The 27,601-nt window shown below is 44.6% G+C and overlaps 1 protein-coding gene across 2 annotated transcripts in view; it reads left to right on the forward strand.

The window, feature by feature from the left end:
* Nucleotides 1-27,601, forward strand: part of LMBR1 (limb development membrane protein 1) — a 160,536-nt gene that overhangs the window by 79,018 nt on the left and 53,917 nt on the right. For both annotated transcript variants that reach the window (XM_075587853.1, XM_075587854.1), the window contains 3 exons: nucleotides 47-115; nucleotides 4,279-4,343; nucleotides 10,242-10,314. In XM_075587853.1, the coding sequence (XP_075443968.1) occupies nucleotides 47-115; nucleotides 4,279-4,343; nucleotides 10,242-10,314 (207 nt within the window). The remainder of the gene's footprint in view (nucleotides 1-46; nucleotides 116-4,278; nucleotides 4,344-10,241; nucleotides 10,315-27,601) is intronic.

The following is a 27,601-nucleotide window of genomic DNA, read 5'->3' on the forward strand; positions in this document are numbered from 1 at the left end:
AGTGTGAGTGCCAATGATTTTAATTTTCCGTTTTCTTTCCTTACAGATCTCTGGGAATTTTACCTCCCCTATTTATATTCCTGCATTTCATTAATGGGCTGCTTGCTACTACTCCGTAAGTAATTTCTGTATCGAAAGAAAATATTTAAATGTAGTCTTTGGTTCCTCACCCAGTAGATGTAAAAATGAGATCTATCCTCATATACTAGATCTTGAGTCCCTACATCAGGGGAGGGCAACTCCAGTCGTCAAGGGCCACCAAACGGTTCAGGTTTTAAGGATATCCCTGCTTCAGCAGACATTGCTCAACCGACTGAGCCACTTGTGCTGAATAATAATAGCATGTTCTTGTGTAGCGCTGCTAGTTTTACGTAGCGCTTTACAGAGACATTTTGCAGACACAGGTCCCTGCCCCATGGAGCTTACAATCTATGTTTTTTGGTGCCTGAGGCACAGGGAGATAAAGTGACTTGCCCAAGGTCACAAGGAGCCGACACAGGGAATTGAACCAGGTTCCCCTGCTTCAAACTCAGTGTCTTTACTCACTGAGCCACTCCTCCTCGGAGTCAGAATTAGGGATATCCTTAAAACCTGGAGTGTTCGGTGGCCCTTGAGGACTGGAGTTGTGATTAAAGAAATCAATATATATTGTGTTTACATACAGACAGACAGTACCTTTTTCATTAGAAGGATGCATAATTGGTGAACATTTCTTGTGCCAAGATGGTTAAGGATAATACCATCTTCCAGATCACTGATTGGTTTGTTGCAAACTACATCTTAAAGCGAAGATGGAAAGACGACAACTGATTTGAAAATACACAAACAATCAACATCAAGAGCCTCAAATAACAGCGGACAATTTCAGCTGGAGCTGAAATATCTTTTTGGCTTGTTGGAGATGCATGGGGTTACTTGAACAATGACTCTCATTGATCCGACTGCACCTTAGCTTTTTCATTATCATTTATCCTGATTAATAGGTGGAGTGGTAGAATATTTTTTCTGTATAACGGTTACTTGAACAAGTAATTATGAAAATCTACGAAGATTTTAAAACAAAATCGAGAGATGGCTAACATAATGACTATCTGATGAGACAAACCAGCTACTAAGGAATCGATAAGAAATTAAGCAATCCCAAGACACCAAAAAAATGAATATGCAGTGCTGTGCAAGACGATCCGCAGGGGTTTAACTGAAGATGTAAGAAAATATAACTCGAAAATAAGAGAAATTTAAAGAAGATGACGCAGTGATTTATTATTGGGAAGAAGCAAAACTTTGTACTCTAACAAGACGACGGATCAACATTAAAAAAAAACTGCTCTTATCATAAAGCGAGTTGAGGACTTCTGCAAGGAATTTTACAAAAACACAGATAACGAAGAGTGAGACGTAACCACCAATGATGTACCATGCGTTTTGTCAGAACTAGTAGCATCCATGAAGAGTGGCGAGGACCATGGGGAAAGTAGAATTGCAACTGAAATCTGCTAGGAACCTGGGGAAGAAGTAGAGACCATGCTTGCAAAACTCTTTACATGCTGCTTGACGAACAGAAAAATTCCAGAACAATAGAGCAATACAATAGTTATCCTCATCAATAAGAAAGAAGATGAAGACCTCAAGAACTACCGATGACCAGTCTACTTTGAATCTCTCTCCTACAAGATTTTTATGAAGATGCTCGCTAGTCGGCTGCAATAGGCCCTGGAATTTCTCCAGCCCAGAGACCAATCAGGATATTGCAGTGGATACCATACAATGGACCACATCCAAGTTTTATAAGAAGTGATATTCCGAAATAATAATTTGTATCTAACACTCATTTTAAGCTTTATCGATTACGAAAAAGCTTTTGATTCTGTCTAGCCATTTAAATGCATTAAGACAGAACGTTGCGGAAATGTACATTTAATATTAGAAGTTTCATTTATTATTTCGACACAGAATCTCTGGAACATAACACCTGAGTCACCTCAAAGGCGTAAGCCATTGGCAGCCAAGGATGTCGCCGTTTGGTAATGTTACGTCTTCCTAAGAAGAGAGGCTCCCCAATATGCCGTCATTACCCCTTTCCACAAACCCAGTGTGGTAGGGGTTAACAGCATGAGGTCAAGAGCCACTTCAGACCCTCTAGAGTCCATCAGCCTCTCCCCCCTGCATGTCTGAGGTACTGCATGTTGACATGCTGCTTTTAGAAAATCTGGGGCATAACACTTTGCTTCGAAAGGTGTCAGCCTTTGGCAAAGGGAAGCCACAGGGTGTAGTTTTTTGTTAGTTACAGCTGCTCTATTGCCTCTGAAACTCGCCAATCCTCTCATCTCCTGCACCCAATGTCAACTCACCCTGCCTATAGATTGTAAGCTCCTTGAGGCAACGCCTCTTCAACTCTTAGGTCTATCCTACCTCTTCTAGCACAATTTGATACCTGTCTGTAAATGTTACTTATGCCCATAATCATATCTCTGACTGTCCGTTAATTATCTGTGAACTGAATGGGTATAACCTTTATTCATTTAATGCAACCATTTATTATTATAACTGACGTTTCTTGTATGTCTCTTATGTAACAAAAATAATTGTATTTAATTGTAGTTTTCAAACTGACTGTAAAGTAATGCAATGCCTCCTTAGGTGGAGCCTGTATTTAATTAAAACAAATAAATGATAATGGTGCCTCATCAGCTGTTGGATTGCTGATCCTTATCTTGTTATTAGTTTCTTGTAAACAGTGGGACACCATGACACCAAAGCTGTTTTACAGCAACACTTCAACCGTTCAAAACATTGAATTTGGAAGAAAAAAAATGAATCAAAATAAACTGTAAAAACTTGCCAGCTGTGCCCATAAGTAAGAAGGTGGACCTTCATATGATTCTCAAGCGGACCAAAATGATGATCAACAAATCGGACAATCCTACAAAGGGCAAAATAAATAGAATACAACTAGTTGAAAACGGTGTCTACCTTGGCCAGTTAGTATCAATGGATGGCAACCTTACTGTATGAATGAAATCAAAAGGAGAATGAAGATGGGATGGAGTGCATTTGGAAGAAACCAGGCAGTCCCCAAAAGGAAAGTGTTTGACCAGTGTATCCTGCCTGCTCACACATGGATGAGACACTTGGACCCGAAGTGTGAAGATAATTCTGAAGTTTCAGAAAACTCAAAGTATGGAGAGACCACATGTAAGATGGCAGGATGAAACTAGGAAATGTATTGGGGCAACCTGGAGAAGAGACTTGCAACCGCAGTACATGGGAGATGATTGCGGAGGCCTTCATCCAACAGTGGATCAACAAGGGCTAACGATGTTAAATTATATTAATGACTGGAAGAATCCTATAGAAAAAGGATACTATATAAAATCCTCAGCAGGCTGTTGAAGAAAATACTAGTACATTTTGATGGGGGAAAAAAAATTGAACAGAAAAATATTGGCAGCTCCATGATATCAGTAGAAATGGTTTAAAAAACACAAAACTATAGACAAAGGGTGATCATTCTTCTTCCAAAGGAATAATCACCCAATATGTTACAAAGTTTAGTTAAAGAAAAAGCATAGACCATCTGCAACTTGGTGGGTTTTCTTTTTTTTACGCCGTTTTACTTTGAATGATTATGTCCCCCTCAAAACATACTCCTATCTCACGTCATGAACATACCCGTCGAGTAACTCCAGGTCAATAGTATGCGAATGATTCAGTCCTGTATATTGTCCTTTTGCTCATTTGTTCTATAATAGTTTGGTAAAATACTCTTACATCTGGATGCCAGTCTGTACTGTTGACCTGGAGTTAGCTGGCAAGTATGTGTTAATATTGCTAACTTTTATTCTCTGATTTAAACATGATGAGCCCTATTTTCTAAGCGGTGGCAAGAAAGGTGCCTCACAGCCCAATCACTTGAATGTACCTGCAGATTCTTACTACTTGTCATTAATGCTTAAGGCGGCTTCTGACATAGTCACAGCTTAGTAAATATGTATTGACAGTGTTCGACAAACCTATACATTTGCTCGCCCCGGGCGAGTGGATTTAACATCGTGGCGAGCTCCTATTGGCCCAAGCAGCACACGTTTGGTACTAGGTGGCGAGTAGATTTTTTTGTGTGGCGAGTAGATTTTTTGGTGATTTGTCGACCACTGTGTATTGATATGCTGGGGGGAATTCTTGATGAAGTGGGGGTGGTGATTTTTGTGTCTAAAGTGTATGTTTTGTGGGTGCATGTAAATTTGGATATTTTGTAAGCATCATCTTTTCCTCACCCAGTATGCACCCCTGTGGGCCTGTCTCGAATGTTTGCAGTAATGGGCCAGCTCTTGGTGAAACCAGCCGTAAGTATCTTCTGAAAACGCAACCTGTAATCTTTCTGCATGTTAAATTATTATTTCATCCTCCTTACACATACTGTGTTGCGGAATGTGCAGGTGCTTTAATAAATAATGCAAGTAAACGTGTGGTAATATACACTACCGACTTTCAGTTCCATTAACTCTCTCTTCTAAAAAAAAAAAAAAAAAAAAAATAATTTGATTTTAAGTACATCTTTCAAACAACTTTTTAATAAACAATAGAAAAGCAGATATACCTGTAGTATATGTACTTTAGAGAAAACCCTGTTCAGTCTCATGTTTTAAACGTAACTGTTGCGGTAGCTTCAGTGGCTGTTTGTGATGGTTCACCTTGAGGGGAAAAAAGAGCAGCATCACATATATATATTTGTTTTCAATCATTTTGTTCTGCAATATTATACCTTAAAACAGTGTTTCCCTGTCCCCTCCTTGGGACACCCCAGACGAGCCATATTTTAAGGAAAACCAGCTAATCCCACATTCCTTGATTTTCTAAAAATCTGACACCCTGTCTTAGAAAAAATTACAATGCCCAAAATTTAGCAATTTGCTTAGGATCTGTTTTACCCCAATTCAAATATTTCCGTGTCACAATTTCTTATATTCTTAGTAAATGTATAATGCGTGGTGCTAAGAACTGTATACAGCTGTGGTAATAATGGTATGAATTCTGGAGTATAATCTTGATTCTGGAAGGGTACTGGGTGTGGTATCCTAGTTTGTAAACCAGCGTGAGCGGCACTCAAATGTCCAGGAACCCAAATGCTAATTGTCACCCAAATTGAATACCCTAATCCCTTAGTGGAACATAATAACCATGTAGCAAGCAAAAACTCACGAGTCTGCTGCAGCGTCCATGTTGATCCTACCAGACCTTCTGGGTGTGCCTCCGTCCTTGTGGATTGAATGCAGTAGAAGAGAGAAATGGCAAATATCCCCCAAAAAAAAGGATTTAGAAGGAATTATTAATGCCTTGATAAAGTGCTCTGTGTAGCACGAAACATGTTGGTAGGGTAATGCCTTACCATTTTTCCCGTTGTGACCATTAAACTTTTTATGGTTAACGCACTTTCCTTCTAAATCCTTTTTTTTTTTTTTTCATATTTTCGGTTGTGCTCTGCCATTTCTCTCTTCTACTGCATTATATTCGAATTAGTCGGGTAGCCTGTCTGTCCCGGTGACAAAGTGACATACTGTAGACTTTAATTAGTTTGGGATTCATGCCTTTCCAGTGTATTTTCTGTACCATTTTTAAAGAAACATGCACTCTAAAAATAAGTCAAAGTTCACTCTACATTTTTTTCACTGGATGAATTCTCTAGTTTATGACTCAATCTACTGCTATGTTGATTAACTATTTGGGCTTTTTGATGGAGATCTGGTTAGTAAACATTTCAGTGGCATAGAAATACTGAGGGTCATTTAAAGAATACACACAGGTCTTGGTTTTGTGTTCATTGAAGGTTCCACTCCTTGGAAATAAAACATGCTTCTGTATACAGCAATACAAATGACTACAACATCCCAGTTGAATAAAGCTGAAGGTCAAGTGAATGAAGCCTTATTAGAAGACATTAATGGCTCATACCAATAGTTGCTGCTGCTGCTCTGTAATATTGGATATTCCCATCTCCATACCGGCAACTGAAGTCTGTGAAATACCTCATTATTGTTTATTGCTGTGGTTTAGATGTCAGCAGAGAAGGTCATAGCATTAAATCACTGTGCAGGACCGTCCTGGAGTTACATTACGTTTTAGCTGTATAAAAAGGCGCTTTAGAAGATGGAAAGGTGACGTTGTACAGTACAGCGCGTTCATTTGCAGCCAGGCTGAACCTCATGTTATTATCTCCCAAATAAACGGCGTGTGCCGTGCCAAGTTATATCTAAAAGGGTTTTGTCTATTTTTTACATTGACACACATTTGTATGTACAGCATATAACTTGATTCTGGTTTGTGCATTTTGATCAGTGAGGACCACGTTGCTGAAGAATTGCACGCAGAACTGTGTCTTTTCGGTTCAACTGTTTGTTGGTCTTATTGACTTTCTTTTTTTATTAAATCACTGCGGCAGACTGGGTTTCCAGGAGCCACATTGAGTTATAGTTATCTAAAGAAAAGAAAGGAAGGTAGTACAAATGTTTTTGTTTTCAGCCAGGACAGGAGGATTTCCATCCCAGCATGAGCTGATGGTTTCCATTTTTTTCCCAGCGCTTCTGGTTGGAATTGGATTCCCTCAGTATGTTATGGTCTCTGCTGACCCATGTTCATATTATTCCATTTCAATTCATTACTGTCACACAATACAAAATGGTAGGAGTGAAAAAGGCAAGCAAAAAAAACCTTTTCTACCTGCCCTATTTCAACACTTGAAGTCAAGTAGAAGCACCCTGTCCCTTCAGTCCATTATTCACTCTGCACTCTGCCTCGTCCCTTGTTCTGTTCCACTTGCACGGAATTCCTCTTGCATTCCATGTACGCTTTAGACATTTCAGTCATGCTTTTTCTGAAACTGTCCCAATATGCCTTCCTGGGAACCAACGATCCCCCTTCCTATGCCTAGTAACTTGCCTCTCGTACTCATTTCATATGAGGGGCCTGATGAGATGTAATTGTACTTCATACGTACCATACATTTAAAAAATGCGCATCTAAAACATAGTACGGCTGTTTGCTAGATGTCAGCATTAAGCTCACCCATTCCCCTCCCTAACCACTACCCCTTTCACCCCCTCCCTCCTCTCTATTTCTCACCCCCCCCCACACTCACTCCAGCCCTCCCGCACTCTTACTCCAGCCCTCCCGCACTCTTACTCCAGCCCTCCCGCACTCTTACTCCAGCCCTCCCGCACTCTTACTCCAGCCCTCCCGCACTCTTACTCCCGCACTCTTACTCCCGCCCTCCCGCACTCTTACTCCCGCACTCTTACTCCCACACTCTTACTCCCGCCCTCTTACTCCCGCCCTCCCGCACTCTTACTCCCGCCCTCCCGCACTCTTACTCCCGCCCTCCCCGCCCTCCCGCACTCTTTCTCCCACCCTCCCGCACTCTTACTCCCACCCTCCCGCACTCTTACTCCTGCCCTCCCGCACTCTTACTCCCGCCCTCCCCGCCCTCCCGCACTCTTTCTCCCACCCTCCCGCACTCTTACTCCCGCCCTCCCTGCCCTCCCGCACTCTTACTCCCGCCCTCCTGCACTCTTACTCCAGCCCTCCCGCACTCTTACTCCAGCCCTCCACTTACACTCTTGATATCCTCACTCACCCTCTTGATATCCCCTCACTCACACTTGATATCCCCCCACTCACTCTTTATCCCCCCACTCACTCTTTATCCCCCCACTCACTCTTTATACCCCACTCACTGTTTATCCCCCCACTCACTCTTTATCCCCCCACTCACTCTTTATCCCCCCACTCACACTCTTATATCCCCCCCACTCACACTCTTAAAGGGTGAGGTGGGAATCCGCAGGCAGATTATGGAACCGGGTGACGTAGCATGAGGAGAGAGCTGGGGGGGAGGGGGGCTGCCTCTTCCATGCTGTTCTCGCACTTGAGTGCAGCAGGATCCCACACAAAGGCTAACCGGGCACTCCTATTTGCTTGGCAAGCCTCGCAAGAGTTCCTGCTGCAGTGATGTTCGGGGGCAGCATGGAAGAGGCAGCACAGACAGCTCCCCTACACCAGCTTTCTCCTCCCCTACACCAGCTTTCTCCTCCCCTACCACACCAACTCTCCTCTCAGTCCCAGTACCATTAATCCTGGTCTGTGGGACAGACAGAAGGGTCTTATGCTTGCCAGCACTGCCCTGTACTAAGGCAATTTTGGAGCAAAACGGGGGGCAATTGCATAATTTTTGTATGGACCACTTTGCACCAATATGTTTTTTGGAGGGTGTCAGCAGTGTCTTAACCACGATTAATTGTTTTTTCATCGTATTAGTGCTATTTGCGCTTGATTTTGCTTGATTTTGCTGGTTCATGAAGACTTACACTGGAGGCAATAACAATATGACTATAAGACATTACAGCAGACAATTAAAAAATAAATAAACTACCGACAGACTAAAAGTAACATAGGGAATAAGAGAACATATAAAGTAATTTGTAATTCTAGGTTCACTCAAACATATTGAGATACATAGATAAAGTATTCAAAGATTAATTAAAATGTCAAATTGTATTCTTTAGATGAGACAATATATGTAACTTAGCCAAGTTGGTTTAAGAGGCCATAAAAAATATTTAAAGGGGAAGTCTCGCATAGCAGTCATTAAAACAAAATATATTCTTTTTTTTATCCATTTAATTGGCTTCTTTAGAAGGATTCAATCCCCCCCCCAAGGTAACATTCTCACTTACTTCTTGTGTAAAAATTAGGTTGTTTCTATTTTCCACGGGTCTGTTTAATTTGAATGTTATCTGGTAATTAATTGTACTTTTTTCTTAATCTAAAAAAAAAAACCACAACAACTTATTCTGCCTTTAATTTGCCGAACAAAGCATGAAAGGGGGAGGAACCATGTCCTTGCATATAGAACCGGCTTGTCGCGAAGGAGGTTGGATAAAGATTTGTGTAAATCCTGAAAGTCGTTGTGTTCCTTATAATTAATGTAAAATGTTTTTGTACTTGTCTGATTTGTATAAAAATGGTGTCCATGTTCTACATGTAACATACAGAACATGCCATTAATATTGTCTCACTTTGGTCCCCTGATTGGCTGCTCCTTTCATAGAGATACATGGGTAGAACCCTCCTTTTGACTAGCATAGGAAGTAAAGCAAACTCCTGTATCTGTCATACTTGTTGGTACCGTAGGCTTATCAATTCTATATATGGTAGTTAGTATGAAAATCCTTTTAGGAACTGTGGGATGGCACTCATTTAAATATACTTTGAATATCTCCCAGGGTACCTCAGGTGCACACACACACATACACACACACACACACACACACACACACACACACACACACACACACAGCGACGGCTAATAAAATTAGAAAGGTCTCTCCCTCTCTATGAAAATGCTGATCCCACTTCTAGTCGGCCTTGAGTTTTTTAGTTTATTGGGAGCTAGTTTGTGTTCCACGATTCCCAAACTCAGGGATGGATTAATGGTGGCCCTTGGGAATTGCTGTAGAAATCACATGAGCCAAAGCAGACAAAAAGTATCAACAATTCCATCATTTTTAGGAAAACAGTGTTACACTAGGCTGCATTATAATTGTAAATTTAGCTGCAGATGCATTTTGAAGGAGTTTATCCTGTTCAAAAAAAATGCATCTAATTTAGTTTTGTCTGCTGTCAAACTCTTACAGTATCCACTTTATTATTTAGTTATTTTTAATTGTACTTTAATTGCAGCATTCTTGCAGGTCTTTGTGTACATCTAATGAGACATGAGGCTAACTCGGGGGTTATGCAACTCAAGGGCCACCAACAGGCCAGTTTAAGACTGAATCACCTGTGCTGAAGTAGGGATACCTTGAAACCACACTTGGTGGAGTTGCCTACCCCTGTGCTAACTCATTTATTGCATACGTTTGTTATTGTCGTCCTGCTAGTCAGACTATACTGTTGCTTTTTGGACTTAACACCCTCCCCATGTATTTGTTAAACAATACAGCCTGTAGAACTTGAGATATCAGACTTTCTATAGGTGTGGATAGTAATGTTGGCACTATACGTGCCAAAAATGGCCAAAGGTAAAAGCTATACCTGTAGACAAACTTCTGAAATCTCTCAACTCTTTTCTTTCAATTTACAATAGCCACAACGTTTTATGTTTTCCATTTTAAATGCTTGATTTTTTTTTCTTTTTTACACTTGTGGTAAGTGTATGTCACCAATAACGACGTCTCTTTAACCCTTAGATCCTTGAAGACCTTGATGAACAGATGTATATCATAAGTTTACAGGTAGAAGCTCTTCAACGAAAACTTAACGGTATATATATCCATTCCATCTACCAACAAACTCTTTGTAAGGCACAGAAAATATATTTCATACACAATACCTATTGGAGTTTTCTCCCTCCAATATTACATAGTTACATAGTAGATAAGGTTGAAAAAAGACACATGTTCAACCTAACTGTGTGCTAAATTGAAATTAGATACTTATCCTATATTTGTATATATAGTATTTTGATCCAGAGGAAGGCAAACAAAAAACTTCAGTAAAACATCATCCATAAGGGGAAAATAAATTCCTTCCTGACTCCAGATTTTTTTCCCAGGTTCAACATCCTTCCCATGTTTACTTATTTGGTATTTCCCTATATACCTTTCTAAGAAGATGTCCAGACTTTTTTTTTTTTAAAGATATCTATTAAAGATATCTATTAAAGATATCTATTGTATCTGCCATCGGTTTCCATGAGTAATGAATTCTACATCTTAACTACCTTTACTGTACAGAATCCTTTCCTTTGTTGCTGATGAAATCTCCTTTTCTCCAACCTTATGGGATGACCCTGTGCCATTTGTTCTGCCCGTGGGATGAATAGTTCTTTTGAATGCTCCTTGTATCGCCGATTTATATTTGGGTATAGTTATCATATACCCTCTTTTCTACTGTAAGCAAACCTAAATTAGCTAGCCTTTCTTCATAACTCAGATTTTCCATCCCTTTTATTAATCTGATGGCTCTTATCTGCACTTTTTCTAGTTCCATAATGTCTTTATGGAGTGGTGCCAACAAAGTACTCTATATTCAAGGTGTAGTCTTACTAATGCTTTGTAAAGGGGCATCATTATGTTTTCTTCCCTTCCATCCATTCCCCGTTTAATGCAAGATAACATCTTATTTGCCTTTGCCGCTACTGCATGACATTGGGCAGTATTGCTAAGCCTGCTGTCTACAAGCACTCCTGAATCCTTGTCCATCATGGATTCTCCTAATTTAGCCCCATTTTATTTCTAAATCGTTGGTTTATTCTTGTTTCCTCAATGCATTTACTGTTTATGTATTAAACACCACCTGCCATTTACCTGCCCAAGTTTCCATTTTTTCCAAGTCCTTCTGCAGAGAAGTTACATTGCGCACTGAGTTTACTACCATACACAATTTAGTGTTCTTCGCAAAGATGGAGACTTTGCTCTCTCTGCCAACCTCAAGGTCATTAATAAACAAGTTAAAAAGCAGGGATCCAAGTACCGATCCTTAAGGTACTCCACCTTTAGCCACTCCACACCTTTAGCCAAACCTGAAAATCTTCCAGTTACGACAACTCTCTGTTGTCTATCCTTCAAAATTTCGAAATTTCATTAACTTTATAAGCAAATACACGGTTACAGATAACAACCACTGAGAAACGGCATGCTATAGAAAAAATGAGGCATTACTGGAGAAATATAAAAAGAATTGTTAAAGAGCTCCAAATATGTATTTTTTCCTCTGATTACAAGAGGGACCGGCAGTACACTTCTTTGCAGTGTTATACCCCCTCTTGCACCAAGACTGTTAAATAGGAGTAGAGGGGGGGGGGGGAGGGGAGAGGGACTGCCGCTCTAGAAGTCCCACTTAGGCCATGTATTGCTAATATCTTCCTGAAATGGATACAGGAAACACAATGAATGTGCAATGACAACTCCTGTCGCTCTCGGGGGATATAATCCAGGTAGCTTGCACTCCCAAAAAAACCATTCATGTTAGGAGGGGAAAATCAAGAGAACTAATAGCATTCAGCACAAATAGTTTCTGCCTCTCTCCATAGGGCTCTGTTTTCATCGCTGCGAAACAGGTGAACTGTGAGCTAGAAAAGGAAGAGAGCCAAATCGGTTCAGTGAAATGATTATCCACTTTCCAAACATTTGCTCTGCGAGTAGCTTAATTAGAGCAGCAGAACACGGACACTCATTTATCTGGCAAATGGTCCCATTACGCAGTCGGAGACTTTGGGTTTTTCAGTGTGGCATCCATTTTGCTGAGTAAGACTATTGAAAGAGTATTAAATCTGTCCCAGTGCGGATGTAATTGATGTTTTTAGCTTTTCTTTAATTTGCTAGATGGTTTAAGTCATTATTTGTAATGATTATGAACTAAAAAAAAAAAAATCCACTTTTTTAATTTATTTTTGCTGGAATTCCTGTTTTTTTGGCTTATCACCGATTTTATATATTTTTATTTGCTTCTTTCTTGAAAGAATTGGCCTAAATGAACATGTATTAATCACAAATTGTAAATTGGTGATCCAGTGGCTAGCTGAACTCTGGTAAGGGGAATTGATAAACTCCCCTTTTCACACCTGCGATCTATATAATAAAGTGGCACCCAAAGGTAATTAAGTACACTTAACATAACTTGTTCTGCATTGTATATGTCCCCTGACTGGGAACTTCTCATGTGTCTTAGGATTCTTGAATGAATCTTCAGTGATCAGAAACCGACGGGTTGGGCACCTAGTGGTCCCACATTTAACATGTGTCTACTGTAGAATTAATGGGAGTACGTGGACCGGGAGCTACCCAATTTCTTACACTTTTAGTTTTCCGAAAGACTATATTTGGTGTTTGGGGGAGAAGGTTTTTAAGCACCGGATCTCCTGCAAGGAATCTCCAGTGTGTATTGAGAATACATGTTGTACGCTGACTGAACTTTGTAATAAAAATAGGTGTATTCTCGTTATATGTTGCGACATTACATTTGTGATTTAGTAACTATCCGATTTTGGTCTCTCTCGCTGTGTTTAGCCAGAAACCCCCCTCTATCCATACTCTAAGAATCTTCAATTAATTTAGCATTGAAACCTTTATTAATAAAGTTCACTCTTAGGGCTGTTCTATACTGCGTGCACTTGCTACACTACCAGCACTCCTAAATTATTCTCCATCAAAGATTCCCCTAATTTATCCCCTTTTCATTTGTAAGTCGCCTGTTTATTCTTGCATCCCAAATGCATAACCTTACATTTATCTGTATTAAACATCACCTGCCATTTACCTGCCCAAGTTTCCAGTCTATCCATGTCCTTCTGGAGAGAAGTTACATCCGGCTCTGATTGAACTACCTTACACAATTTAGTATCATCAGCAACAATGGAGACTTTGCTCCCTATGCCAACCTCAAGGTAATTAATAAACAAGTTAAAAAGCAGGGGTCCCAGTACCGATCCTCTGTCTATCCTTCAACCAGTTTTCAATCCAGGTGCAAATATTTTTTCTGATTCCAATTAAGTTTAGTTTGGCACGACCTATCCTTCATAAATCCTTGCTGACTATTACTAATAATTTTGCTATCTATTAGGTATTTCTGAATATTATCTTGCACTAAAGCTTCAAGTAACTTCCCCACTACTGATGTCAGGCTTACAGGTGTGTAATTCCCTGGTTGTGATCTAGCTCCCTTTTTAAATGTTGTCGTACCACGTCTACTTTATGCCAATCTTGTGGTGCTGAACCTGTGGAAATTGAGTCCTTGACTATTAAATGTAATGGTTTGGCTATTCAGCTCCATTCATTCGAATAGATGGCTTCACAGCATTTGAATGGTGCCCATTGTCTAAGGAAGGATTCTCTTATTTTTTATTATTGGGATTGGACATCACACCACATCAACATGGCAACATCCTGAAGATTAGGGTTTCTTTTTTCTCTAGAAACACCATCTTCCCCATGTCAAGAGCTTGGAACTACATATAAATATTTATTGTACATAGCAACATTTGTTTTTAGCTGTGAATTGAAAATGTCTAGCTTCAGATGCAGCCACCATCATTCAACCATTTCTCAATCAAATTTTCGAGATTTCGCCTGAGATCCTCGCTAGGTTGACTGCAGCAGACTAATGGCCCATCGGATTAACACATCGGGGGTCCCTGTCTTGTGAATCCTACCAGGGTCTACCTGTATGTAAGAGACGTGCAGTAAGAGAGAGGCTGAATCAGTCCCTCACCTGCGCGCCTCTAACAGGCGATCGCGGGGGTTTTATTTCATTTTAATGTTAGAGTATTGTAGCAGGGGGTCTCCGGAGCTGAACCGCATTGATTTCAGGTCAGGGGACCCCCTACTTCCCGAGTTACGGGCCCTGTTATGGGGTGCCGGTATGCCGGCGACCATGTTTAAATTCTCCTGCGTCACGGCCCACGTAATCTGGGGATTTAAACAAACCAGAGGGATACTGGCACCCCATAACTGGGCCTGTAACTCGGGAAGTAGCGGGTCCCCGGACCTGAAATCAATGCGTTTCAGCTCCGGAGACCCCCTGCTATAATACTGTAACATTAAAATAAAAGCAGCTTCATTACCTTAGCGAAGGGGTTAAGGCAGACTACCAGGTTTATTGGGCGGTGGAGGGGGGTGAGTGAAAGGGGTAACAGCCCTAGGGTGGGTGGTTGCAGGAGGGGTTAACCCCTTCATAACCTTAGCGGTAGTAAACGCTATAGTAATGAAAGGGTTAACACCTCCCACTACCCAGCCGAGGCCTGACCACCCACCCTGGAGCAACTACCCCCTTCACTCAATCCCTCTACCCACACAACAAATATTAAAATACCTACTACCTACTATACCAAAACACAACCCACCCCCTGTACCCCCAACAACCCCGCTAACACATACAGTACAGTAATGGGCAAAATTACTATTATCCAGGTAGGATAATAGTGCATTTGCCAATTTAAAATAAAACATCAGCCAGCATAAAGTAAATGCAACTTGCACTTACCCCTGCCAGGATGAAGGCTGTCCTCATCCTCATTACTGCCCTTGTCCTCTGTTTTCAGCAATCGTACAATAAAAACATACAATCTATTGGCCCCTAACCCCTTAATCACCTTAGTGGTTAGTAACCACTATAGTAATTAAGGGGTTAACCCACCCTCCCCACTACCCACCCAGGAGGCATAACACCCCATCCCGGGTACACTACCCCCACTACTCATTGATTGGCACAGTGTGTATAAATATGGGCATGCTTTGCCACTATAGTAATAAATGGGTAACCTAAAAAAAAAACAGGCCCAAAATAAAACACATTACTGTACATAGAAAAAAAAACACAAGTACAGGTACTTTATGCTGGCTGATGTTTTTTTTTTTGTTAAATGGGCAAATGCTATTACCCCCTTCACTCACCCCCTCAACCCCCAATAAACCTGGTAGTCTGCCTTAACCCCTTAATTGCCTTAGCGGTTAGCCGCTAAGGTAATGAAGCTGCTTTTATTTATTTTTTGTTTCAATTTTTTTATTGTTTTACATACATAACTTCACATTATACATGTCAATCTTTAACATAAGGATTGGCATTCATACAAGTACTTGGTCACATAAAACAACAGAATAAAGAACATTTATCTTGACAGCCTAATGTTTTATATTAACTGTATGGCTCTTCATATGTTGTGTGTTGCATTAAGGCGACTTCAGATTTGTACCTTTAAATTTTCCGTCTCCTAAATTATACTAATTTTGTAGGATAGGAAAGATTAAGATTAGGGATAGATAAAGAGAGGGTCGGGAGAGGGGGAGAGAAAGAAGGGGGGGTGGAGGCGCACACGAACAGGATCCAGGGTTCTGATGTCCTAACCCCCTGAAGGCCCGTCGAGTCCCTCCCCCCCCTTTTTTTTCCCCTCCCCTTCTGATTTGAGGCTAGGAAGGGGTCCATAGATCCCAAACTTTGTGGAATTCCTCTAGTTTTTGGTTAAATTGGGCCGACAATTGTTCCATCATTTTGACTTCTTTCAATCTTTTATTTATTGTTTGCTTGGAGGGCACATTTATAATTTTCCAAGCAGCTGCTATTGAGCAGCGTGCTGCTGTAAGTATGAATCTAATCAATTTTCCCACTGGGGAGGGAACATTCTCAATAGGTTTACCTAATAGATATATCAAAGGGTCCAAAGGGATTCTCAGCTCCGTGGACTCCTGCAACATATTTTGGATATGCGTCCAGAATTTTTGTATCTTTGGACAGGTCCACCATATATGTACCATATCTCCTCTCAGACCACACCCCCTCCAGCAGAGATCTGGTGTGCCTGGGAAGATCTGGCTCAGCCTACTTGGTTAGGTACCATGAAGCGGCTTTTATTTTAATATTACAGTATTATAGCAGGGGCTCTCTGGAGCTGAACCACATTGGTTTCAGGTCCAGGGACCCACTACTTCTCGAGTTACAGGTCCCGTTATGGGGTGCCGGTATCCCTCTGGTTTGTTTAAATACCCAGATCACGTGGGCCGTGACGGGGAAGAATTTAAACATGGCCGTAGGGATACGGTCACCCCATAACAGAGCCTGTAACTTGGGAAGTGGGGGGTCTCCGGACCTGAAATCAATGCGGTTCAGCTCCGGGGACCCCCTTCTACAATACTGTAACATTAAAATAAAATAAATGACTGATTAAGTCTATCTCTTACTTCACATCTCTTATAGACAGGTAGACCCCCGTAGGATTCACGTAGCAGGGATCCGCTGTGTTAGTCCGATGGTCCATTATAGTCTGCTTCTGTCTACCTCACGAGATATTGCGGCATAGTGCTGTTTTCATCTTGAGATGTGGTTGAATGTTGGTGGCTGCATAAATATAAGCTTTACTGATACAATATTGTAGTATGCAGATGTTGTAGTGTAATTTGGTGATTAGTGACTAGATTTATGCCACTATGTTGCTAGCATTATACTATTTTTTATGACCTATATCATGTGTATGTTATGTCTTATCTACCTCTAGTATAAATCAATTTATACCTCCAGTCTGCTCGGTATCAGTCATTTCAAGTAAGTCTTGGCTATTGAAAAATAGCCCCAGTCATATGTCGGCATCAATAGCCTCATAGAATTAAGTCTCATTCATTATCCCGGTGTCGGCTCCTTGTGACCTTGGGCAAGTCACTTTATCTCCCTGTGCCTCAGGCACAAAAAACATAGATTGTAAGCTCCATGGGGCAGGGACCTGTGCCTGCAAAATGTCTCTGTAAAGCGCTATGTAAACTAGCAGCGCTATACAAGAACATGCTATTATTATTATTAATGTCAGAGTAATTTAGATAAACCATCACTTTGTTAACACCCTAATCTCTGTTTTGTACTCAGGACCAATCTGTAGTTCAAAATATATTGTAGAATAGAACAGAGAAACCATACAAAAAAGAATGGAAAGATAGGACAGTAGACTAACTAAATTGAAGGGCAACCTAACATAGCTTGTAAGTTTGATTCATCCTGCAACCGCATATACAAACTGTTTTTGGGAAATTCACCCTATAAACTGGCACACCTGCAGTGGTGCAATATTAATATCAGTGCTCTCTTCTTTGTTCTGCTTTGTGTAAATATTTGGGACCAGTGCCAGAAACAATTTAAAGGAAACGGTTTATATTCACTTCCATAAAATTAGAGCAGCAATCCCAGAAAACAAAAGTGTGTGTGTGTGTATACACATATATAAAAGAAAAAAGCGCCTGATTCTAGTGCATTATCACAACAAAATGTTTCATAAATTCCATAGATACTAATTAAAAACTCACAAACAAACATTTTAAACAGGGCAGCGGATTCCCTCAGTTTTACAATATAGGTACCACCTTGATATCAGCAACACGTGTAACCCAACGTGTTTCTTCAGATTGATTTCTCCAGGGGATGGATTCTGGGTACGCTCGCTGCGTATAGATACTCCCAGAAGCCAATCAGAATATATACCAGCTTTACACATGTGTATTGTATGTACTCCAATTTCTGATACTAGCATACAAATCAGCTGTTAGCAAAACAAGTGCTTAATGAATTCATACAATATGTGTGTGTGTGCGTATTTACAAATCAGCTGTTGGCAAAACAAGAGCTTAATGAATTCATATAAAATATATTGTATGTATGTATGTATATGTGTGTATACCCCACACTGATGAGACCAATTCAGGTCGAAACGGCTGTCTGTGGGTGGGTTTTCTGGCTATGCATCATAACCCTTGCTGTGTTTAAAGCTGTGACCATGCAGCAAACTTAAGCCCATAGGGAACCATGTTAAAAATGGTTTTGAAGCAAAAGGTGACACTGTGTGCACATTTGCATGTCATTTCCCAGAATCCCTTGCTGCAGTGGAAGTGCTGTGTGCTGGGTGATAATGGTGAAAGGCGGGGCTGCAGACTTGTCTAAGACATGCAAATGAGCATACAGGAATATTTCCATTTGCTGTGGAGGGTTTTTGTGTGTGTGTGTGTGTGTGTATAATATATATATGTGTGTGTGTGTGTGTAGAAAGAGAGAGAGAGAGAGATCTATAGAGAGAGAGAGATCTATAGAGAGAGAGATCTATAGAGAGAGAGAGATCTATAGAGAGAGAGAGAGAGATCTATAGAGAGAGATCTATAGAGATATACATACACACATATATACACTTTTTTAGCCATACAGTAGATTCCTTTGTATATCAGTATTACCGACCTGAGGAAGAGGGGAGAACTCTCGAAAGCTTGTCCTATGACATAAATTGTTAGTCCAAATAAAAAAGGTATCACCTAATACTATAGAACTTATATTGTGTGTGTGTGTGTGTTTGTATTTCCTCCCATTTACCCTGAGCCTCCCATCCGCCATCTTCAGAGCATGACCTTTTCTTCTAGTTAGCACTTCTTTCTCTGATATAACGTATGCAACCTTGTTGCAACCTTATGTAGCCCCGGTCCCCTTGGGCTTCCCGAGACCCCCTCATTGCTGGCAGCGCGGTCACGGGTGCCGCCGGAGCCAGTGACGGACCCGCCGGCTGTTTGCAAAGGTGGGGGCCGAAGCAGGGACCACTTCAACGCCAGGGAGGCTCTGCGGCGCACCCGGCTAGCGGGGGCCACCATTATGGACGTGCGCGCATGCGCAGTGGTCGCGCATGCGCAGAAGAAGTTCGGGAGCTGCGGCGGCCATTACAAAGTTGCGCAGTACGAGCGTGCACGCAGCCCCAATGCAGCAGTAGCCTCCACGGGACTACAATTCCCATGAGGCTAAGGGAAACATACACCAGGTGCCCCAGAACAGCCAATAAGGCTCAAGGATTCCCTGTAAGGGGGAATGGATACATCTTGCGGGCTCTGAGTAACGGGAGTTGGAGCAGGGAGCTGGGTGAGTGAGTGTGCAGGGGAGCAGTAGCCCCTTGCACTAGACCAGTTGACCCCATAGGCCCCAGATACAGTTACCCTTGTCCCCAGTTTGTGGTTGCTTCAGGGACAAGCCTTAAGGAAGGAGATCTGCCCCTTTAGCTATTTGGTTGCTTTAAAGATACACTCTATGGTGCGCAGCCGGATTCCTGGGTCTGGACTCAGACCCCTCTATATATAAAGACTATCTTCACGGAGGCCCCGCCAAGCAGTGACTGCGGACTGCCGGCTGCAGACGGATCCCCTTCAAGGTACAGACGGTACGGCGCAGGGGTGATATTATCCACACTGGAATACACCCCACGTGTAGGAGGACGTCTCGTTGGATCAGGCGGATGCAATCCAGTTATCTTGCGGCCCCGTGGGCTGGAGCCCCGGGCAGGTACCTATAGTAGTGCACTAAACACTTCAAGGGATAGAGCCATCTCCAACACATTGGGTGGGTTTGGACATAAGGGACATCAGGGAATTGGTGCCCAGCACCCAGGCACTTTGGAGGAGGGACTACCAAAGTTGATGTGTGCACCCGGTGCACTGCTATGTATATGGTTATATGCATTATGCTGTGTGGTACAGGATACCGAAATTATTAGTAGTTATAGTAAAACGGTTGCTAACATATATTGTGTGCGTGTATTACTATTACTGTGTTCCTGTAAGAGGACCATCCCACTCTGGTGGGAACCCTTACAGGTGGAGGCGCTGTGTTCGAATAATCAGGTAACCCCAGGCTCCCAGTGGCGGAGGTTCAGGCATTCTGTGAGCCTATCGGGTAACGCACCACACCCGGTAACACACACATTATTACATATGGTCCCCATCTGCGATAGGGGGGGGGCAAAAGGTGTTATATTTGGAGGCGCTGCTGAGATCTCAGACCTGAGGTGCTTTATTAAAGTCTAAATTTGGCTGTTGCAATTACCACCATGTTCTCACTATCTAAGCAACAAGTGCGCGACTGGGCGCTGGAACTAGACGAGTCCCCCTGCCATGTGCTCGCGGTGGGGGATGTGCCAGCAGGCATCCCCTCTCAAGAAGTCCTTAAGCAGGTCAGATCCCTTCCCGGGTTCACTCAAGCCCGCCAAATCGTCCGGAAATGGAACCCCACATACCGCTGGTACATACTCCTTATAGCAACCCGTTATTAAGTAACAGAAAATATCACCCCCGCCGCCCTACACTTTCCGGGAGCCTTGCCTCCGGGGTGTCCTGTCATTTTCTCTGAATTGCCTAGGGCACTGTCGGCCCCCATACCCTATCCCGAGAGATACGCCGGGACCCTCCCGCGCTCCCGGGAACTATGACGCATTACTATCAGGACATTCCTTGCTACATTCAGAGTCACTGATACCCAGGGTGATCTTCAGTCCCGGGTCCCCCGTGGAGACCCCCCTCCAGACTGGGCCCTCGCCCTCAGTGTATCCGTCCCCTGAACGACTGACAAGTACAAGACGCCAAACCAGTATACAGTCCCGGGCCCCTACGTCCTTACAGGTGGACCCAGCTGCGGGAGGAATCCTACCTCAGCTAAAAGAAGCTCTGAGCCAGGCCTCCCATTCCCATCAATACCGCAAGCTCAAGATATTCTCCGGGAATAGACCCACACCGGAGGGTGAGGCAGAATTTGAAGAATGGAAAGACCACATGGAACACGTGCTCCCGGAGTGGACTTGCTCTGATGCAGTAAAACGGCAACAAATTGTCGAGTGCTTATGACCCCCTGCTACGCATATGGTGCAGTTTTACGACAATAAACACCCTAACACTGACGTGGCAGCCCTGATCCAGGCCCTTACCCGGACATACGGGGTTCCTAAGGACGCAGTGTCATTACTGACCAAATTCAACTCGCTCACGCAAGTCGAAGGAGAAGAAGTGTCTGAGTTTCTTCGGCTGATCCAGTTGGCCCTATGGCCTCTGGTAAAGAAGGAGGTTATTCCGGCAGCTCAAGCTGATGGCATGCGAGTCCAGCAACTTCTGCAGGGCACCCTGCCCATGCACCCGGTGGCGATACGAGTCAGCTGTACTCTCTCTCCAGATCAGCCTCTAGATTTCGAAGAGTTAATGGATAAAGTACTAGCTCACGAAGGTAATCTACGATTGCACTGGCCAAAGCTTCCGCGTGACTCTACGAAACGAGAGAAGACCGCTACTTCGGCCAAAGGACATCCTCCAGATGAACTGAAAAGAGCAGCGATCGCAAAGGCCAAAGAGATCGAAGGTGAAGGATTCCCCTGCTCATAAAACTCCTATTGCTGCACTACACTTCCCCAAGAGGGAGTCGGCGGCCTCCAGGACTGGGACCCTTCCGTGGGATCAAGCGTGCTTCAGGTGCGGCCAAGAAGGGCACTTCGCTAAGACTTGCACAGGGACAAGAAAGGTCAGAACCGACCCACCCAAAGCCATGACCTGCACGGCGTAGACTGAAGAAATTCCTTCTTCGTCCGAGGGCTCCACCCCTCCAAGCAGTGGAGAAGCCGTAATCACAGACGCCTACATTCGGGTGGGACCGGCTGCTCTTATACGCATCCTCGTGGAAGGCATTTACGCAACTGCGTTGTTGGACACCGGTTCTCAGGTGACCATTGTGTAGCGCTCGTTCTATGATCAACATCTGAACCACCTGCCATTGCAAACTGCGGACGCGATGAAACTCTGGGGACTTTGTCAGGAGGCCTACCCCATTGACGGCGTGGTGAAACTTCGGCTGGCCATACTAAAATTGAACACTGGCAAGTCCCATCCAATGGAAGTGGAGGTGTTAATATGCCCTTGAGCATCCTCAGGCCCCAATTATCCTGGGAACAAATACCGATGTGGCGTACCACATGTGTCGTACCGATGTGGGCAGTGTTCCGAGCATATTTGAAAGAGGCTTGTGAATTACCCCCCTCGGCTCTACCCATACAACCCAGTATGACGAGCGACGACCCGCCGATTCCGGATGAAGTAGAATACGGAGACTTATTCAATACTCACGAAGGAGTGACCGTAATTCCCCCAGGGGGAGTAGAAGTTATGTGGGCGGAATGCTGCTATCCAGAACGAGACAAGGCTGATCAGCTCTTCTCCTTAGAGAGTGCGCCCGAAGAGGATGCCTATCGGGGGTGCCTGAGATCCGAGAGTGGAAGGGTGAAATGCCTCTGAACGTCAAGGTATATGTTCACAACACCTCTCCCTATCCCATGCCCCTAGAGTATGGGCAACGATTGGGATGGATATACGCGGTTACCTCTGTTGATATGATGTCCGCCCAAGTAGATGATACAGCCCCACTGGAGCACACCACGGAAATGGACTTTGACTTCGGGGAATCCGCCTTGTCCGCGGCATGGAGGGCACGGCTGACTGCCAAGTTGGAAGAAAGGAAGGACGTATTTTCCACGAGTGACATGGATGTGGGCTGTAGCCGAAATGCCTAACACACTATCCGGCTAAGTGACACCACTCCGTTCCGGGAAAGATCTCATCGTATTGCCCCTCGAGATGTGGAGGATGTGAGAAACGTGTTATGAGAGATGGAAGCAGCGGGCATTGTGACTGAATCCCGTAGCCCCTGCGCATCGCCGATCGTGGTGGTGCGAAAGAAGAATGGGTCGGTGCGATTGTGTGTCGACTACCGAACCCTGAACAATCGTACCATACCTGATCAGTATACACTGCCAAGAATTGAAGAAATCCTCAACGCACTGTCGGGAAGTCAGTGGTTCAGTGTCTTGGACTTGATGTCTGGGTACTACCAACTGCCCATGAGTGCAGACGACCAGGAGAAGACGGCATTCGTATGCCCCCTTGGCTTCTACCAATTCACTCGCATGCCTCAAGGTATCTGCGGAGCCCCAGCAACGTTCCAACGGTTGATGGAAAAGACAATCGGGGACATGAACCCCCGAGAATGCCTAGTTTATCTGGATGATATCATTGTCTTCGGCAAGACTTTGGAGGAACATGAGACGCGGCTCATGAAGGTGTTGGATCGACTGGGGCAAGAAGGCCTGAAGTTATCATCGATTCTGCCGTACCTCAGTGACCTACGTGGGACATATAGTATCCGCTGAGGGGATAGCCACGGATCCCGCCAAAATTGAATCAGTGATGGAATGGCCAAGACCCGGAAACTACATGGACTACGCTCCTTCCTAGGATTCTGCGGATACTACCGCCGTTTTGTAGAAGGGTATTCCAGTAGACCAAGGTTCTGTCACGGTTGTGCTCGCCACAAACCTGGGTCGGACCGCTTGGCTGAGGTGGGGTTGTAAAAGCACCGACCTTAGACCGCGCAGGCTGATCCGGATTGTGCAGTTCGTAGTCATACGTACCAGGATCAGGATAGGAGAAGACAGCATCGTCGTTGTACAAGCCAGGATCAGGACAGGAGACATCAGAATAAACATTGTTCAAGCAAGAGTTCGGCAACAGGTAGTCAGGAAAGCCCCGCTTCAGCTTAGGAGCGCGGGGGTGGCCTCTGCGCGTGCGGCGACCATGGCTCATGGTACTGGTCTCAGGAGGTGGTTGGCAGACCAGAGTAGCACACCGCCTAGCTGCACGGGTAAACCAGTGCACAGCGCAAGAGTCCTGAGCGGGCTGGGGAATCCTCCGTTTCAGCGCAGGAACCAGGACCTGGCCTCTCTAGATTAGGGAAAGAGTAGGCCCCAGGAACCAGGAAGCTGAAGATACACAGGGAAACCTCCGCTTCAGTGCAGGAAACCAGGAGGCTGAAGACGCAGGGGAAACCTCCGCTTCAGCACAGGAGAACAGGAAGCTGAAGGACGCAGGGGAAACCTCCACTTCAGCACAGGAGAACAGGAAGCTGAAGGATGCAGGGGAAACCTCCGCTTCTGCACAGGAGAAAGGAAGCTGAAGGACGCAGGGGAAACCTCCGCTTCAGCACAGGAGAACAAGCGGGAGCTTGTGGCAGAACAGGTGACATCCGGAAAGGACTATGCTTGGCAGGGAGCATTGTGGGAAAGCAGTACTTGAAGGCCAGCGGGCCAATCCCCGGAGGGGGGTATGAAGGTACTGCTCCAATGAGTGAATGCAAGTCTAGGTTGCAGTGATAGGCTGCACAGCTGCAGTAGATACCAGAGGGAGTGTGTGGCAGTATTGCTTTGGTGAGTGAATCCAGGCTGCAGTAAATAACAGGAGAAGTGTTCCAGGACTGCACATGTCTGCAAGGTGAGGCAAACTGTAAACCGCGGAGCGGATTCCTTACAGGTTCTTAACAATCTTCTCAAAATATACCCAGAAGATACGGGCCGACCTGCTACATGGGCGCGAGTGCCGTTCGATGACAAGTGGACAGACACCTGTGAACAAGCATTCCTTGATCTGAAGAAATGTTTAACAGAGACACCCGTTCTCGCGTACGCCGATCCTGAACTACCCTACGTCCTTCATGTGGATGCAAGCCTCAACGGGCTAGGAGCCGTACTCCATCAGAAATATCCGGCCGGTCTCTGACCAGTGGCCTATGTCAGCCGCAGTTTAACCCCCAGCGAACAGAACTATCCCGTCCATAAGCTGGAATTCCTTGCCCTCAAATGGGCAATTGTGAATAAACTCCACGATTACTTGTATGGGGTCAACTTTAAAGTGCGTACAGACAATAATCCGTTGACATACATAACGACAACCGCCAAACTGGACGCTGCAGGCCATCGATGGTTAGCATGCCTCTCAAACTACAGATTTACCTTGAAGTACAAGCCTGGGCCGCTAAACATTGGAGCTGATGCCCTATCTAGAAGGCCCGGACTAGGGGCCACCCCGGATGAGGACATTTGGGAAGAAATTCCTGGGCCAGGAATGCAAGCCCTGTGCAACACGGCAGCTATAGTGGGGAATAGGCCTTCTCTGAATTACGTGTCGTGGATTCATTGGGATGTCAATCCAAGGCTCTACCTGCTGCTTACTGTGATCCCGATGGGCTGAACGTCACCCCTGATAAAATTATCTTGTGGAAAGATATGATTCAATACCAAGTAAGGGACTCAGTAGTGGACCTTATCCGCCAAGCCGTGCAGAAAAACAAACTGGATATGCTGAAGCGTGCTCCTAGCTCCTGCGGGAAGCTGACAAATTCCAGCTGGACAACGGTCTACTCTATCGGGTGGTACAGTACCATGACCACCCTGAGAGGAAACAATTGGTCCTACCCCGCAATTTACAATATCTGGTCCTGAAAGCCTTACACGATGAACATGGCCATCTGGGTGTAGAAAAGACTTTTGAGTTGGTGCGTGATCGGCTCTTCTGGCCACGGATACGTGAATCAGTGGAGCGACACTGTCGTCGGTGCTCCCGATGTATCCAGCGCAAGACCCTCCCTACCAGAGCCGCCCCCATGGCTCATCTGAAAAGCTCAGGCCCCATGGACTTGGTGTGCATGGACTTTCTGTGTATCGAACCTGATACCCGAGGCATCAGTAACGTGTTGGTCATCACAGATCATTATACTTGCTACGCTCAGGCCTTCCCCACCAAAGACCAGAAGGCCATCACGGTAGCTAAAGTCCTATGGGAACGATACTTTATTCATTATGGGTTGCCAAACCGTCTGCATTCGGACCAAGGTCGGGACTTCGAAAGCAATATCATTAAGGAACTGCTTAAGCTACTAGCCATTTCTAAGTCTCGAATCACCCCATACCACCCAGAGGGAGACGCCTTACCGGAGAGATTCAACAGGACCCTCCTGGACATGCTCGGCACGTTAAAAGGGTCTCAGAAGAGAGAATGGAGCAAGCATGTGGAATCTTTGGTGCATGCCTACAATTGCACCCGCCATGAGTCCACAGGGTTCACTCCTTATTTTTTGATGTTCGGGCGAGAAGCGAGACTTCCGGTGGATATATGTCTGCGGGTATCTACCGATGGGGTACCCAACATGACGCACTTCCGATACGTACAACGGCTACAAGACAGTCTGCAAAACGCCTACCAGTTAGCCGAGGAAGCTTCTGCTCGTTTGAACGCTGATAACAAAAGACGTTATGATCATAAGGTCCGCCATCGGGAGATTCATCCTGGCGATGCCGTTCTACTCCGAAATCTAGGAGTCCCCAGCAAACACAAACTGGCTGATCGCTGGCGTGACGGAGTCTATGAAGTCGAATCACAAATGCCAGGGCTCCCAGTATATCGTATAAAAGACAGTGATGGCCGGGTAAAAAGCTGGCACCGAAATCACCTCCTCCCTATTCCACAAATGGAGGAAGGAGATACAGAGATACCGACTACATCATTAGATGGAGAGTTAGAACCAGTGGAAGCTAATTAGGAGACTAGTCCGGTCAGAATGGAGAGCCCCTCTCAAAGGAAACCACCCCAACACTCCGCGGCACCTCCCGGTGGAGCTACGGGTAAAGGGCCTCAACAAACAACTTTTCATAAGAGAACTCCAATGAGTAGACCCCTGGATCCTAGAAGCCCATGCTTCATGCCCCAAAGAGACTCTTCAGAGACATTTATACCCTCAATGGGAGAGGCTGAGCCTCAGGACTATGCACATTACTCTCCAGAGGAAGTAGAGCCAGAGCTTCGCAAAAGTCAAAGAATGAACCACCCTCCCAATCGGGTAGCTTACGATTCAGTTGGGGCACCCCACTATGAGGCTCAGCAGTGGTCTCGGGCCAAGATACAGGCCGTTATTGTGATGTTCACGCAATTGTGCAATCTCATGTAGAGCATTGCACGGTGTTAAGTTATATATTGTACTGCATTTTTATTATATAATTTCTGTACATGGTATGGTTGCTACCCAAGCGAGGTTGTTGGGATTTTACCAGGGGAAGTGTGTAGCCCCAGTCCCCTTGGGCTTCCCGAGACCCCCTCCTTGCTTGCAGCGCGGTCGCGGGTGCCGCTGGAGCCAGTGACGGACCCGCCGGCTGTTTGCAAAGGTGGGGGCCGAAGTAGGGAGCACTCCGACGCCAGGGAGGCTCTGCGGCGCACCCGACTAGCTGGGGCCGCCATTATGGATGTGTGCGCAAGCGCAGTGGTCGTGCATGCGCAGAAGAAGTTCGGGAGCTGCGGCAGCCATGACAAAGTTGCGCATGCGAGGTACGAGCGCGCACGCAGCCCCAATGCAGCAGCAGCCTCCACGGGACTACAATTCCCTTGAGGCTAAGGGAAACATACACCAGGTGCCC

Source organism: Ascaphus truei, chromosome 2 (genome assembly GCF_040206685.1).
Source record: "Ascaphus truei isolate aAscTru1 chromosome 2, aAscTru1.hap1, whole genome shotgun sequence".
In the NCBI taxonomy this organism is placed as follows: domain Eukaryota; kingdom Metazoa; phylum Chordata; class Amphibia; order Anura; family Ascaphidae; genus Ascaphus; species Ascaphus truei.